The 16,417-nt window shown below is 43.6% G+C and overlaps 1 protein-coding gene across 4 annotated transcripts in view; it reads right to left on the bottom strand.

Moving 5' to 3' along the window:
* Positions 1 to 351: 351 nt before the first annotated feature.
* The window catches only part of ALDH1A3 (aldehyde dehydrogenase 1 family member A3), a 44,774-nt gene continuing 28,708 nt past the window's right edge, over positions 352 to 16,417 (bottom strand). For all 4 annotated transcript variants that reach the window (XM_087972792.1, XM_087972794.1, XM_026673068.2 and 1 more), the window contains exons 6-13: positions 15,750 to 15,878; positions 12,830 to 12,943; positions 9,807 to 9,909; positions 6,617 to 6,801; positions 5,801 to 5,965; positions 4,848 to 5,005; positions 3,670 to 3,744; positions 352 to 1,725 (exon numbers count right to left, since the gene is read on the bottom strand). In XM_087972792.1, the coding sequence (XP_087828918.1) occupies positions 1,653 to 1,725; positions 3,670 to 3,744; positions 4,848 to 5,005; positions 5,801 to 5,965; positions 6,617 to 6,801; positions 9,807 to 9,909; positions 12,830 to 12,943; positions 15,750 to 15,878 (1,002 nt within the window). In that variant the 3' untranslated portion in view covers positions 352 to 1,652. The remainder of the gene's footprint in view (positions 1,726 to 3,669; positions 3,745 to 4,847; positions 5,006 to 5,800; positions 5,966 to 6,616; positions 6,802 to 9,806; positions 9,910 to 12,829; positions 12,944 to 15,749; positions 15,879 to 16,417) is intronic.

Genomic DNA, 16,417 nt, shown 5'->3' on the forward strand with positions numbered 1-16,417 from the left:
TTTCCTTTCCCTCTTATATAGCCCTCCACTGACCACAGCTGCATTGAGAGTCTTGCAAGAGTGCAGAATCAGATTTGCAGGAGTGATATCAATAGAATAAGACTGGGAAACTAAAGTTATGAAAGCTACTACCACTTTTCCTGTAGAGATAGAGTAACAGAATCTTGTAAATCTGAATGACTCTCCCTTCCCTGCTTTTATCCTGAAGAGAACTAGGCAATGTCAATACTTCCTATTTTTTTTTCTTTTTGTTTCTGAGTTTAGTTTGTATTGTTTGTTATTGTTTAAATTTTTTAAAAATCCGTTTTGCAGTATATGGAATCTCCCCTCAAGTACGAGCAAGTCGGATCGTAAAAATTATATTTTATTAACTGTAGTGCTACTATTACAAGAGATAACTTTTAAAATAAGCAAATTATTTCCATGTACAATCAGCAATAAAAATACATTAGATTAATTGCATTCTAATTTATAAATATATATATTTATTTATTTATATTTAAACATTTAGTGATGATACTTCTAGACAGCACTAACATGCAATGAAATAATATAAAGACTCTACAAGGTTGTACTTTACAATAGTGCCTAAGATTTTAATTTCCAAAGTAAAAGAAAAAAGAAAAGAAAAATTCAGTGTGTACAAAAACCATAATAAAATACAGTTACCGTCAATAATTACAAGACATTGAAAAAACTTGAAATCACAACAAGGAATATATTTATTTCAAAAAGAGCATCTATAGAAAAATAAACCAATGATTCCAGATTGCACTGTAGACAGTGGCCATTAAAAGCAATAAGGGAGAGGCAATTACTGTAGCTGTCTTATTATGCTTTTGTACACCATCCAGGAGGAGAAAAAAAATGTCTGTGCAAGTACTTGGGAAAAGTCAGTGGACAAGAAGCTCACAACAGCACCTGGGATCCTTCCTTATTTGTATTCGTGAAACATTTCAAAAAAACACGTTTGTGAAATATTTGCCAGAAATCCCCAAAATAGAGAAAAATTGCTAAATTGCAAAAATGCAACCCTAAGTAATGTGGAACTAAGACTAAGAGACAAGCGAGAAAAATTGCAAGTAGAAATTTCCTTCATCTAGCCTTCAACACACGATGAAAGTATTTTCTGAGAGATTTGGAAAACAGTCCTAAGTGAAGAAATACAAAAATGTCCAATGGCCTCAGGACTCCATCTGCAAATCCATTCCCTAACCTGGGTATCTCTTTGGATTGACTGGAGTTTGGCTATCTGAAAATGCTTTCAACGTTGGTCTTTCATTCTTCGTCTTTTTCTAATTCTTCCAGATGTTTTGGGACTTCAGTTCCCAGAGTTCCCAGCACTACAGCCAAAGACTAGGATTTATGGGAAATCAAGTCCTAACCCATCTGGGAAGATAACTAGGCTGGAGGAAAAATCTTGCAGCTGATTAGATCAAATCTGTTTCAGAAAACCAGTTGATTAATTTTGAGTTAGAAGGAGCAGCTCAAGAAAACCCGCTTTTTAAAAAAATAAGGATTATTTGTTTTCCTTTTTTAAAGGAAGGAAAATTGGCAATTTCCCCCTTTCCAATTCTAGCAGGTGCCCTTCAATCCGTCTTACGTGTCAACATTCACAGTGTCGGAGTTTTTCACCTCCGTGCATCCATAGTTCAGCAGGTCTTCTGAGACACTTTAATGGTGACCGTCTTCACTTCTGTGTATTCTGAGAGAGCATATTCTCCTCTGTAGAAGAACAAAAATTTTGAATTGAAGATACAAGTACTTCAGCATGCCAAAGAATCACGCCATATTTACTTCCCTTCCCACATCTGTTTAACATACTAGGCTTAAATGTCATTCAGGAGTATAAGATGGTAACCTTTCCAAAAATGACACGAAAAGACAGATGGGCTTTAGATGAAAATCCTTCAAAAACAAAGAAGAAAATAAACTATCTTGGTGTCAATATTTCAACTCCTTTTGTTTTCATAACACCCGAGGGTCAAATAATGGTTGTGTTCTTAAAAAATCTATCCACATATCTGACTTTTTGTTCCAGAACAAGATGGAATCACAAAGATCCATTCTCTGACATTGAAATGCATGTACACAAGCAGTGGTGGGATTCAAATTTTTTTACTACTGGTTCTGTGGGCGTGGCTGGGTGAGCATGGTGTGGCTTGGTGGGTGTGGCAGGGGAAGGATACTGCAAAATTCCCTCCCCTCCCCACCCCACTAACCTGCTTTCCAGCTCCGTTATCCTGTGCAAGGCAACAAAAGAAGACCCAGCCGATCAGCTGGGACTCAGGGGGCAGAGAATAGATGGGGGCGGGGCCAGTCGGAGGTGGTATTTGCCGGTACTCCAAACTACTCAAAATTTCCACTTCCATTTCTCCAGAACTAATCAGAACTTGCTGAATACCACCTCTGTACGCAAGTTACATGAAGGTTTACACACTAATGCACACTTTCAGCAGCATTCCTTAGAAGACTCCTTTGGGCTAAGAACAATTTTTGAACATTCAAATTATATTTAAATTTGTAGGGAGTAGGAAATCTTTGTAAAAACCTTGGCTTGTGCATCCAGCTCCAAATATGATTATCTTTAAAATTCCTACATGCCTTGGAGCCCACCTAGGGGAACATGTGCGTCACTAAATCAACTTCCTTTTCCTTGGTTTCCCCCCTGATGTTCCCCAGATGTGTGGGTGTCAACTCCCAGAATTCTTGGCAATGGTTATGCTCACAAGGAAATCTAACAACCCCAATTCACAAACCTGGAAAGGGTCCAATCTGGGGCAAGTGCTTTAACAACTTTTTTCTCTAAGTATTGTTGATGCCTTATATGGTGACAAAGAAGAGACTTTTCTGTTTGTTAGTTATATTAGTTATATTAGATCTTTGGAGAACAGCAAATTAGTCTGAATATTTTAAACTGGTTTTATTGTGGTGAATAATATGATAATAATCATATAAATTATATAAATATTAAGTAAATAATAATATATAATATTTTTATGGTAATATGTGTATTTCCTGCCTTTATTATTATAAATAATATTGTGTGTGTGTGTGTGTATGTATGAGAGAGAAAGAGAGAGGGAGGGAGGGAGGGAGGGAAAGAGAGAGGGAGGGAGGGAGAGAGACAGGGGGGAGAGAGAGACAGAGAAAGAGAGAAACTTCAAATGAATCTTGACTTCTGTTGAAGCCTATCTAAAAAAAACCTTTAGTTTTCTTGGCAAATTTGAAAAGTGGATTGCCACTGTCTGTTTCTTAGGGCTGAGAGAAAAGGACTGGCTCCCCCACTTGACTTCTAGCCTGGTGCCTTAACCAAGTTTCTAGCCTGGTGACTTAACCAAACTGGCTTTCAAACTATATCTTTAGGAACAGTTATTTTTCTGTATATTATCTGGGTGACACGAAGGATGGGATACAAATAAAAATGCCACCCTAAGGATAGTAGGCTTAGGGCCTAAGTACAGGTTTAATGAGAAATAATTTGCATTCTTTGGGAAGATCTGCATATGAACGGCTCATCCAAATTGCAAGGCCCAGAGGCACACGGGGAATAAGGAACACAGGGATACAAGGCAAAAAAACCCTCTAAGTCAAGACAAAGGAAAATTAAATTCTTGTTCCTGCCACTCTCCAACTTAATTTTCTTCAAAAAACCAAAACCAGACTTACAGTTCTCTGCCATTTCCTGACATTTTAAAACCACCGAAGGGAGCCTGTGCAAAGAAGGAGTTGTAGCAGTTGATCCTGTGGAAAACAAAGACATGAATAAGACAGCTGTATTGTTTGGAAAGAGGTTATACCTTAAGCCAGGTGTCAGCCACCCACGGCTCTGGAGCCACATGTGGCCCTTTGGACCCTCTGCCTGTGGCTCCCTGTTGGGTGATCCCACCACTGGCTGGGCCTGCCTCTCACCCTCCCCTCCCAGTCACTCCTCACCTGGGCTGAGAAGGTAAAACATAAAAAACAGAAATGAGAGGGAGGGAGAGAGACCCATTTCGCACAGAAAACACCAGAAGCCACAAAACCTGGGTAGGCATGAGTCGGGGTCATGTGACTGGGTGGGAGTGATGTTGAGTTGGCCACGGCCACCCAGGTTTTGAGGCTCCCGGTGTTTTCTTTTCTGTAGGAAACGGGTCCAAATGGCTCTTTGAGTGTTTACGGTTGCAGACCCCTGCCCTAAGCTAAGCCTTGGTTTGCTTAACTATGTTTTCCTGAAGGAATCACAGCTGGCAACATAGACGCAGCCAAACAAGCTACAGTGTGACTTAGCTTGTTGTGTTAACCCTAGTATTAAGGTAAAGGTAAAGGTTCCCCTTGCACATACGTGCTAGTCATTTCCATTTCTAGGAGACAGTGCTCATCTCCGTTACAAAGCTGAAAAGCCAGCACTATCCAAAGACGTCTCCATGGTCATGTGGCCGGCATGACTAAATGCCGAAGGCACATGGAACGCTGTTACCTTCCCACCAAGGTGGTCCCTATTTTTCTACTTGCATTTTTACATGCTTTTGAGTTGCTAGGTTGGCAGAAGCTGGGATAAGTAACAGGAGCTCACTCCGTTACGTGGCGTTAGGGATTCGGACCACCGAACTGTCAAACTTTCTGATCAACAAGCTCAGCGTCTTAGCCACTGAGCCACCCGTCCCTTTCTAAGTATTAACTAGTATTAATTCATTTCATGCATTAACTAGGCAAATGAAAACAGCTTACTGTACTCTAAGGTCAGAAGATAAGGAGGAGGGGACATAGACTTATATACTCCTTCTACAATGCCAGCAAACTGAAGATTGAAGTGCAATTACTTAACAAAGCGACTTTCTGTAGGAAAAAAAAAATTAGCAACTCACCAGACAGTGCCAGATTGTAGTGCTGATGCTAATGTCAAGGCTCTATCCAAGTTCTTCGTAAACACCGCAGCTGTGAGTCCATATTCTGTATTATTGGCTCTCTGTATGACTTCTTCTAGGCTCTTAAACTTTGTTATGGGCTGCACGGGTCCAAAAATCTGTTGACATCAAAATCACGGCCATCAGAAGATGAATAAAAATTGAGTTAACCTAAAGCACCTTCCTTTCATATCAGGATATTCAGCAATCGCATCGTGCTGCATTCCCATGTTTAACATTTTATTGGGTTATAAGAAAAATAAGATACAAAATACAACGGTAAATATTGGTAAGAAAATGGTAGAGGGAAAGAGGGGGGGAGAGAAGTGAGGGAGGATAAAGAAGAAAAGAAAAAGAAACACTGACTTCCAATTCTCTCTGTTGCAGTAAAAAAAAGGCATTAACATCACATCACAACTTTTTTGTTTTTTCATAATAATGTGAACAAGCCATTTCTATAAGGATCTATCAATCTCATCAGTACAATCCAAAATCAAAGTTTCATTCTTTTCCACTTTAACACAAAGTTCAGAAGCAGCCTCCATGTAGAAACAAAGTACTTATATTCTTTTCTTTAAACAAAATGGTCAATTTTGCCTTTCAGCCAACTTCTGCAAACTATTTGTCCAAACATTGTGTGACATTCCCATCTGGTGTCCTTCAGTTGTGTTGTAGTAGCAGAACAAAATTATGTGAACTGAAGTCCCAAAATATTTTGGAGAGCACCAGGCGAGGTACACCTAACGTTTTATTTTGATCCATGTGCCTCTTTATTTTTTATTAAGGGTGAATGGACACGATTATGAACAAAAATGGGTTCTTTGTTAACCACCCCAAATATATGTCTACAATCACCGTGTCGCTGTGTGTGAGTTGTGAGGTTACATAACTTTGTTTCACGGGTAAATAAATACCTCCTCTTTGGCAATTCGCATATTGTCTGTGACTTCTGAAAAAATGGTGGGTTTGATGAACAGGCCACAATCGCCCATAGCTAAACCACCACACTCCAACTTGGCACCTTCTTTCTTCCCACTTTCGATCAGGTCCAAGATCTTGTCAAACTGCTGCTGATCGATCTATCAAAATAAAAATACAAGTTGCACCACTTTTATGAGAACTAGAAATGGATGCTAACAGCGTGACACACAGCTCATTTCTCATCCATGCTTTAAGAGTCTTCCTCATGGAAAATATAACACATCTAACATTTAATAATATTTAAGAGAGCCAGCTTGGTCTAATGGTTAAGGCAGTAGGCTAGAAACTAGGAGACTGTGAATTCTAATCCCACCTTAGCCATGAAAGCCAGCTGGGTGACTTAGGGCACCAAATACGATTATGCACTAGGCTAGAAACTGGGAGACTGTGAATTCTAGTCCCACCTTAGCCATGTAAGTCAGCTGGGTGACTTTGGGCACCAAACACCAGGAGACAGTGAGTTCTAGTTCCACCTTAGCCATGAAAGCCAGCTGGTTAACTTTGGTTAAGCTGGGACTAGAACTCACCAGGAGATGGTGAGTTCTAGTCCCAGCTTAGCCATAAAAGCCAGCTGGATGACTTAGGACATCAGACACGATTATGCACTAGACTAGAAACTGGGAGACTGTGAATTCTAGTCCCAGTTTAGCCATAAAAGCCAGCTGGGTGACTTTGGGGACCAAACACCAGGAGACGGTGAGTTCTAGTTCCACCTTAGCCATGATAGTTCTTCAAAGGTAATATAATACCTGTGGGCCCTGCTCAGTTTGGAAATCAAATGGGTCTCCCACAAGTCGCTTCTTTGCATATTCCACGCTGCGTTTGACAAATTCTGGGTAGATCTGCTCTTCCACAAAAACACGCGAAGCCGCTGTGCAGCATTGACCTTGGTTGAAGAAGACGCCCTGGTGGGCACAGTCCACAGCTAAGTCCACTGGAAAGACAACACAGAGAAAGAGGTTAAAAATATTAGCACAGGAAGCTGTGTTATACCAAGACCGCTTGATACGGGTCGCTCTTTCCCCAGCATTTTAATTGGTGTCTTTACAAGCCCAATTTGGATGCACAGCTTTGAAGAAAGGGTAGCTATTTTTCCCATGGGAGACCCAGTTCGATACAGGGGTTAATGCTATAATTAGAAACCAGGAGACCGGGAGTTGTAGTTCTGCTCTTCAGCACAAAGCCAGCTGGATAACCTTGATCCAGTCTCTCTCTATCAGCCCCAGGAAGATGGTAATGGCAAGCCACTTTTGGAAATTTGGCTAGAAAATTGTAGGAACATGTCCAAGTTTAGACAAGCATTTTGGTGTAGTGCAGGGGTTCCCAACCCCAAGTCTACGGACCAGCACCGGGTCGTGGCATGCCAGAAATCGGGTTGCACAAACAAGCGAAGCCCCATCCGTGGGATGCAGGCAGCACACAAAACCATGCTCCCTCCGGTCCATGGAACAACCTCTCTCCACAGAACCAGTCCCTGGTGCCCCAGAGGTTGGGGGATGCTGGTGTAGTGGTTAAGGTACCAGACTAGAACTGAAAAACTGAGTTCTAGTCCCACCTCATGCATAAAACTAGCTGTTAACCTTGGGTCAGTCATTCTCCTTTAGCAATGACAAACTACTTCTGAAACCTGGCCCCAAAAACTTTAACCAACCCCAAAAACTTTAACCTTAGACTGTCTACTATTGACCTCACCCCTTTCCTAAGAGGTCTGAACTATGTATACACTTATACTTATTATCTTGTAAACAATTGGCAAATCAAATAAATCAAATAAATAAAAATAAATAAAATTGCAGGGACTAGATGGGCACCAATACTAGTTGGAAGGCAGCATAATACCTCCTCCATTCAGAGTTTTGAGAAGGATTGTTATGTAACAGTTCCAAAGATGCTTTTTCAAGAGGCAACTGGACTTTCCGGTTCTTTCTTGAAAAAGCACCTTTGGGACAACCATGACCTGGATGACTGTGAATCTCCATGGACACTTGTGTGAGAGCCTTTGACTGAACACCTACATTGCAAAATTCAGGGAAAAAAATGTGGTTTTCCAACCATACTTCACCTTGTGCCAAAGAAAACACAAAACAAAATTTGGGAACTGCCTATGTAAGAGGTAGTGAAGAGAACCAACATCTTCTGCATCCCTAGATTGAACTTCTAAGGCAGCGTAGCCCCATCCTAGACTTGCTACAAAAGAGTACCATAGCCAGTTTGGACTGGTGATTAAGGCACCTGGTTAGAAAATGGGAGACAGTGAGTTCTAGTCCCACCTTAGGCATAAACACTGGATGGGTGACTTTGGACCAAGTCGCCTTCTCTCAGCCCAACCCACCTCACAGGGTTGTTGTTGTGGGGACAATAGGAGGAGGAAGGTGTTTTGGACATGTTCTCTGCCTTGAGTTATTTGTAAAACTAATAAAGGTGAGAGATGATACCGTGTTTCTCCAACAATACGGCCTCCACCAATAGGAAGGCCCAGCATGACTTCTAGGCATGAGGTGAAATTAAGCCCCGCCCCCAAAATTTAGGCCTATTTAATCCATGCGTTTCCCCGCCATTTCTCACATCGTTTGTTAAAACTACACGAGGTGAAGAGAAATGAGGGGGCAAGGGGGGGAGAAAACTTGCCTTTAGGAGCGCCCTGCACGTAGAATACCCCAATCTACTACCGATAGAACATCGGCCGATAGAAGCTCCCCAAAGGCAGAGTCACCAGCCACTTCTATCAGCCGGTAGAAGCGGCCTAGGGGCGAATGCCCACGTGCACTCCCCTCACCACAAAGCTGTTTCTATTGGCCAATGGAAGCTCCCTGAAGGCAGAGACACCAGCCATTTCTATCAGCCGGTAGAAGCGGCCTGGACAACGCCACATGCCTCCCCTCACCGCAAGCCGTTTCTATTGGCATGAAGCTCCTCAAAGCAGAAACACCAGCCATTTCTATCGGGTAGAAGCGGCCTTGGGGCAAACGCTCACATGCACTCCCCTCACCGCAAAGCCGTTTCTATTGGCCGATGGAAGCTCCCCAAAGGCAGAAACACCAGCCGCTTCTATCGGCCAGTAGAAGCAGCCTCAGGGCGAGTGCCCCATGCCACTCCCTTTGCCACGAACCCGCTTTTACCAGCCGATAGAAGCGGTTGGTGACTCTGCCTTTGGGGAGCTTCCATCAGCCGATAGAAATGGCTTCGTGGCAAGGGGAGTGCGTGTGGGCGCTCACCCTGAGGCCGCTTCTACTGGCTGATAAGATTTCCTCCCCCACGCGTACCTCCACCTAAAGTGGCCCATGTGCACTCAACTCTCCACGAGGGCGCTTCTACCGGCCGATAGAAGCGGTTGGTGTCTCTGCTTTTGGGGAGCTTCCATCAGCCGATAGAAGTGGCCTCGTGGAGAGGTGACTGAGCATGGGGCACTCTAGGTTGGGGTGCATGTGGGGGAGGAAATTAAGTCACCCCTGAAAAGACGTCCTAGCCATTTTTTCGGGGCTCAAAAAAAAGCCTTATTTTATGAGAAACACGGTAGATAGATAGATAGATGGATGGATGGATGGGATGGATGGATGGATGGATGGGATGGATGGGATGGATGGATGGATGGATGGATGGATGGATGGATGGATGGATGGATAGATAGATAGATAGACGAATGGATGGATAGAAAGATGATAGATAGATGATAGATAGATGATGGATGGATGGATGGATGGACGGACAGACGGAGAGACAGACAGAGAGACAGACAGATTAGACAGACAGACTGACAGAGTACCTTAAAGTCTGAATAATCATAGGGTTTTTTCCCCTTCCTTGTTTCACCTGTCCACACTATTAACTCCTTCCCACCCCAACAATACAGCTTCATAGGTTCTGTATGCTATCTTGAAAGACCAAGGAGAAACATATGCTAGTGGTAACAGAAATTTCCAAAAATCAGATTCTACTCACAGTCAGCATCTGCGCAGACAATGCAAGGATTCTTCCCGCCCAGCTCCAGAGTCACCCTCTTGAGATTGCTTTTTGAAGCAGCTTCTTTGATCAGCTTTCCAACCTGTGCCCCAAAAAAGAGAAGGTGGGAATTGTGAGATTCTTAGCCTCTGCCCCACAAAAAGGAGAAAAACCTTGTTTCAAATATTTTGTTCAGTCAGAGAAAGAGCTAGCTAGAAATTTGCTAGCAGGAAAGGAAAAAGGAAAGAAAAGAAAGGAAAGGAAAGGAAAGGAAAGGAAAGAAAGGAAAGGAAAGGAAAGGAAAGAAGGAAACAAAAGGAAAGGAGAGGAAAAAGGAAAGGAAAAAGGAGAGAAAAGGAAAGGAAAGAGAAAGGAAAGGAAAGGAAAAAGGAAGGAAATGGAAGGAAAGGAAAGGAAAAAGGAAGGAAGAAGGACAAAGGAAGGAAAGAAAGGGAAAGGAAAGAAATAAAGGAAAGAAAGGAAAGGAAAAAAAGGAAATGGGAAAGGAAAGGAAAGGAAAGGAAAGAAGGAAAGGAAAAGGAGGAAGGAAAGGAAGGAAGGAAAGGAAAGGAAAGGAAAGAAGGAAAGGAAAAGGAAGGAAAGGAGAAGGAAAGGAAGGAAAGGAAGGAAAGGAAAGGAAAGAAGGAAAGGAAAGAAGGAAAGGAAAGGAAGGAAAGGAAGGGAAAGGAAAGGAAAGGAAAGAAGGAAAGGAAGGAAATGGAAGGAAAGGAAAGGAAAGAAGGAAAGGAAAGAAGAGAAAGAGAAGGAAAAAGGGAAAGGAAAGGAAAGGAAAGGAAAGGAAAGGAAAGGAAAGGAAAGAAGGAAAGGAAAAAGGAAGGAAAGGAAGGAAAGGAAGGAAAAGGAAAGGAAAAAGGAAGGAAGGAAAGGAGGAAAGGAAAGGGAAGGAAAGGAAAGGAAAGGAAGGAAAGGGAAAGGAAAGGGAAAGGAAGAAGGAAGGAAAAAGGAAGGAAAGGAAGGAAAGGAAAGGAAAGAAGGAAAGGAAAGAAGGAAAGGACAAAAGGAAGGGAAAAGGGAAGGGAAAGGAAAGGAAAGGAAAGAAGGAAAGGAAAGGGAAGGGAAAGGAAAAGGAAAGGGAAAGGTTCTCCCATGCCAGAGAAGGAAAGGTCCTCCTATGCCAGAGAAGGAAGGAAGGGAGGGAGGGAGGGGGAAGGAAGGAAGGGAAGGGGGAGAGAGGGAGAGAGGAAAATTTGCAAACATCCTTAGCCACCCTAGGTCCAAACATGTCCGTGTCAATTCAGGTATTCATATTAGACCATGAACCCCATCCCTGGCCTCTCAGCCAGATCCAGGACATTGGCTTGCCATCTAATATTTGCCCTGAGAAACCCTCACAATCAACACTCCAGAAACAGGGAAGAAAGAAAGAAAGAAACACCCTCTTTTGCAACAATCAAAGTTTCAACCATTAGATGGTGCTGCTACATGCGAAGATTCCCAACCAAAAGGCATTTGCGAAACCTTTGGTGCTGACAGCAATTTCTCATAATTACAGGCAGGCATCTCAAGCGTGCAAGACTGACCAAAACAGGTGGGAACCGACAGGAGGCTGGCAAGGACTTTAAATCCTCAAACTCCAAACACTGTAAAAGCAGAGAGTGGATGAGGTTTCTGGAAAGGGCGTTTGAGAGTCCACTCTTCTTTGAGCCTAGCTTAACCTGAATAAAACCAAATACTGGTAACTAGAGGTGGTATATTCAGCAGGTTCTGTCCAGTTCTGGAGAACCGGTAGCGGAAATTTTGAGTAGTTTGGAGAACCGGCAAATCCCACCTCTGACTGCGCCCCCCGCCCCCATTCTCTGCCTCCCATTGGGTCCCAGGTGATCGGCTGGGTCTTCTTTGGTTGCCCTGCACAGGAGAACGGAGCTGGAAAGCAGATTAGTGGGGTGGGGAGGGAATGGGGATTTTGCAGTATCCTTCCCCAAGAAGTGGGGAGGGAATGGAGATTTTACAGTGTCCTTCCACTGCCATGTCCACCAAGCCACACCCACCAAGCCACGTCCACAAAACCTGTAATAAAAAAATTTGAATCCCACCACGGCCGGTAACCTGAATAAAACAATATGCTAGATTATCTACAGGTGAATTCAGTTAAGCAGAGCCTTAACGAGCGAGTAACCTCTTCCTGCATCCAATGCCAAACATTTTGGAGAAGATTATCTCCATAAGGAGCGAAAGAATGGACCAAATGGGCTCTCCTGATGCAAAACAGCCATAAGGTAGAGTTTCTGGCGACATAAAGCAGACCCATGTGGGTTTCTGATTTCCTATTCTTTAACAGCAACAGACTTGATTTATTTACCACCTTTGTCGTTTCTTTATAAGACTTAAACATAAAAAGGTGAGGATTCTGACTGTATTGCAACCATCTGTAACCGACTATTTGGAAATACTTGCAAATATGCCTAGGGATTTTTTGTGGCTCTCCTGGAAAATGAAGTGTTTCGTAGATTACGTTTACAGATTTAACAGAGTTGGGAGGGTCCTTGGAGGTCATCTAATCCAACCTCCCACCCAAGCAGGACACTCTACACCATTTCTGACAGATGGGCAGTCCAGTCTCTTCTTGAAAGCTTCCAGTGATGAAGCTCCCACAACTTCCGAGGGCAACTTCTGTTCCATGGGTTGATTGCTCTCACTGTCAGAAAGTTTCTCTTTATTTCCAGGTTAAACCTCTCCTTGATCAGCTTCCATCCATTATTCCTTGTCTGGCCTACAGGGGCTTTAGAAAATAGCTTGACCCCCTCTTCTCTGTAGCAGCCACTCAAATATTGGAACCCTGCTATCATGTCCCCCTGGTCCTTCTCTTCACAAAACTAGCCATGCCCAATTCCTGCAACTGTTCATCGTATGTTTTAGCCTCCAGTCCTCTAATCGTCTTGGTTGCTCTTCTCTGCACCTTTTCTAGAGTCTCAACATCTTTTGTGTAGTAATAGATCCAATCCAAGCAATGGGTTGTAGAGGAGCAAAAGAGATGTGAAACTATAAACGTTTCCATCACCTACCTCTGTTGAGCCTGTGAAAGCTATTTTGTCAACCTTGGGATGCATGGAAAGAGCAGCTCCTGCCGTAGGTCCATATCCTGGCACAATGTTCAGTACCCCTGGAGGGAATCCTGCCTGAAAAGGAATAACATGTTTTGAGTTGCAATGGGGAGGGGGGAACCTCAGCATGTCTCTAAAAAGAACTGTTAAGAAAGGGGCAGAAGCAAAGGGGATGTGGCAACAAACCTATTTGCTAAAACTACTATAACATTTTTGAAATGCTGTATTTGGTTATCTGGAACTTTGTTACTGAACTCAGAAGGATTTGTTGCATCCTTGTAGCTCTCTGAAATTGGCGGTTTTCTTGCGGATGTTTCATTACCAAGCTAGGTAACCCCATCAGTGCTAGAAGGGAACAGTGTTCTGTCTTTAACTTTCTTGGCTGAATATAAAGACAGTCAGGTAAGCTCTACAATGGCTTCCATACAAAGTTTCTTTATTAGATTGTAATAAGCATCCTCAGGGTATAACTCACAGTTATGTTGAGATTCATCTAATGTTCAATCTTTGCATAGTCGTCTTCATAGTGTGAAAATACAGTTATCTTCATCCCATAAAGATGGAGCAAAGAGAAAGACACCAGCACGATGCTGGGGTCCGAGCAAGAACAAAGGAAACTCCCCCAACCCAACCAAGGGTCAATTCAGTGACTAATCAGGATTACAGATGTGACCACATGACATGAACTACATTTCCCATGATGCATTAACTACGTTTCCCATGAGGCATTCCCTTAAGGGGACAGCTCCCAATTCCCAATTAATTATATACTGTCTGGACAGCACAAACAGGGTTTGCTCTTATTTTATATACTAGTGGATTGACCTAATCGTGGGAGTGCTCTTAGTGGTTCCTTGTTTGTGTGTGTTGGTAGTTCCCTGATTGGTATATTGTTTACTTGTGAACTGGTATCTAGCAGTGGTGGGATTCAAAAACTTTTACTACTGGTTTTGTGGGTGTGGTTTGGTGGGCGTGGCCATGTGACTGCGTGGGTGTGGTTTTTTTGCAGCCCCACCCATTTTGGGGAGCTTTAGCCACAGAGGAGCATCTGGGGGGGGGTGTTTTTGCTCCCCTAAGGCTCCTCAGGGCTCTGGAAGAAAAGGAAGAGAGCATGGGAGGGGTACACAGCACCCCTCCAAGCTCCATTTTGGGAGCTTCCTAGCCTCAGAGAAGCCTCTGGGGGGCATTTTTGCTCCCCTAAGGCTCCTCTGGGGCTCTGGAAGGCAAAAAATGGAGGTGGGGATCAGCTCCTCCCTGCATTTTTTGCCTTCCTGGGCCTCAGCAAGGGGAATCCCAGCAAAGCTGATCTTATCTACAGCTGATTATCGGGAGGAGAAAAAAGCAACACCTTAGGCGAATGTCAGGCAGGAGGCGGGGTGAGCGAGCATCGGGCAGGAGGGTGACCAGGTAGGGCAGTGGTCCCCAACCTTTTTTGTGCCAGGGACCAGTTTCACGCAGAAACACTTTTTCAAGGACCGGGAGTTCGAGTTTGGTGGTTTTGCTTGCAGACGTTTCATTATCTGACTAGGTAACATCTGATGTTGTTACCTAGTCGGGTAATAAAACGTCTGCCAGCAAACCACCAAGTTCAGGGAGCGCCAATGCCTCCTCATTGCAACCCTGAGCGACAGATAGTCCCTGCAGGACGGCTGAGAAGCCTCGCCTCTCGGCCCTGCCTTCCTCAGCCCCATCCCTCAGGTGTCTCCCTCCCTCCCTCAGCCTCATCCTCAGGTGTCTGCCTCGTTCCTCTCTCTCAGTCGCTCTCTCGCTCCTCCACCAGCCCAGGAAGAAACTGCTTCAAAGAAGCCTGTAGGGTGGCTTTTCCTGTCGGCGCAGCTCTTCCAAGCGCCCGTTCACCCCACATCGCGCCCACAGTTCAATCCAGTGCTCCATTCTGCCTGCCTGCCTTCGTTAGGGGACGTGGCCATCCAGAACTTACTACCGGTTCGGCGACCCCCACCAAATTCTTGCTACCAGTTCACCCGATCCGGTGCGAACCGGCTGAATACCACCACTGGTATCTAGTAATCTTGGTATTAATCTCTGCTCCAATGCTAGAGAGGAGGTCTTTTGGTCTTTTTTCTCTTAGAGGCTTTTTTATTATCTCTTTTGAATGGTATGTACCAGTGGTGGTATTCTACCGGTTTGGCTGAATTGGTAGTAAAAGAAAACTTCCCATTATCAGCTGACAGGAGGAACAAAGCCTCAGACAATCAGCTAAGAGGAGAAAGAAGAGAAAAGTGCAGGATTGGCCTTCCCACCTGCTCTTGGGCTTTTTTCTTCTTTGTCCTCTGCTGATGGATGCCGCAGGCCTCAGCTGGTGTGGGGAAAGCTGCACGCATGCGATCACCAAACCGGTAGTGGAACAGGTAGGATCCCACTGGTATGTACTTGTTGTTTATCTCTATGTGCCTGTTGATGGCCAATTTGTCTGAGTGCCAAGCCTCAGTAAGATTTACTTTTCAGTGGGCATATATCAGAAAAATTAATGTCTGTGAATCTGTAAAGGTATGTGGGGAATGATCTTGAGAGCAAGCAAGCTGCAAACTGAACTACCATCATGCAAAAAAGGCATCTAGGCTCATAGAAGAAAAAGGGGTGGGTGGGAAACACCTAAAAGACCCTCCCCAGTTTTCTAGAAAGTAAATGTTTAAAAAAAAGGAGAAGGGCTTTCAAGCTTGCAAGATTCTGTTAATGCAATCTTACAGTAAAAAAGTGGGGTTAGTAGTATTTATGGTTTTGCTTCTTGTCTGCACTACCTCAAAAGGCTGATATTCATTTTGCTAAAGCGTTTCTCCTTTCCTTTAACCTTCCAGAAAATTAGGGACGGTCCCTTCTCTATCCCCCAGCTCTAACTCTTTGATTTATTTGTACCACTTACCTCCTTGACTAAAGAGCCCAGGTGGAGGGAGGTGAGGGGTGTCTGCTCAGCAGGTTTCACAACTAAGGTGTTGCCACAACACAACGCTGGGGCCATCTTCCAGATCAGCATCAGCAAAGGAAAATTCCACTAAAAGAAAGAAAGAATATTTTATTTGATCAAGACACACAAGGGATTTGTCTCCAGTACAGAAAAAAACAACCATGACCCAGAGATGGTAAGAAGGACATCCCTATCATTCTTTCAATTCCCTTTTTGATGTCTTCCTAAAGAGCTGGAGGAGTACAGTATGGTTACTTCCAGATACAATCACATCTGTCAATTAAATAACCACCATATGACCCTGCAATCCCTTAATTTGGGGTTGAGTTGGAACAACTGGATGGAGCTGAGCATTTACTGGCCAGATGCCCTTCCTGAGTTCACAGCAAATATTTTTTCTTTGCGCCTTAGGAGATAAAGATCTGCTACTACCTAGGATTGAACTCTCAACCTTCCAAGTGGGAGGAGATTGTCTTCACCTCTACACCTCCACACCACTCAGTTAAATAACCACCACAATCAATAGTATTTAGTATTTAAGTTAAATATTCTACAGTTTAATATCCATGCTTCTTATGACATGCTTGTCTATGGTTGTTAATAGAATGTACAATTTATACATTTTT

This window comes from Notechis scutatus, chromosome 11, assembly GCF_049901735.1.
Source record: "Notechis scutatus isolate UNSWTSFEM ecotype Mainland chromosome 11, rNotScu1.2, whole genome shotgun sequence".
Lineage (NCBI taxonomy): Eukaryota > Metazoa > Chordata > Lepidosauria > Squamata > Elapidae > Notechis > Notechis scutatus.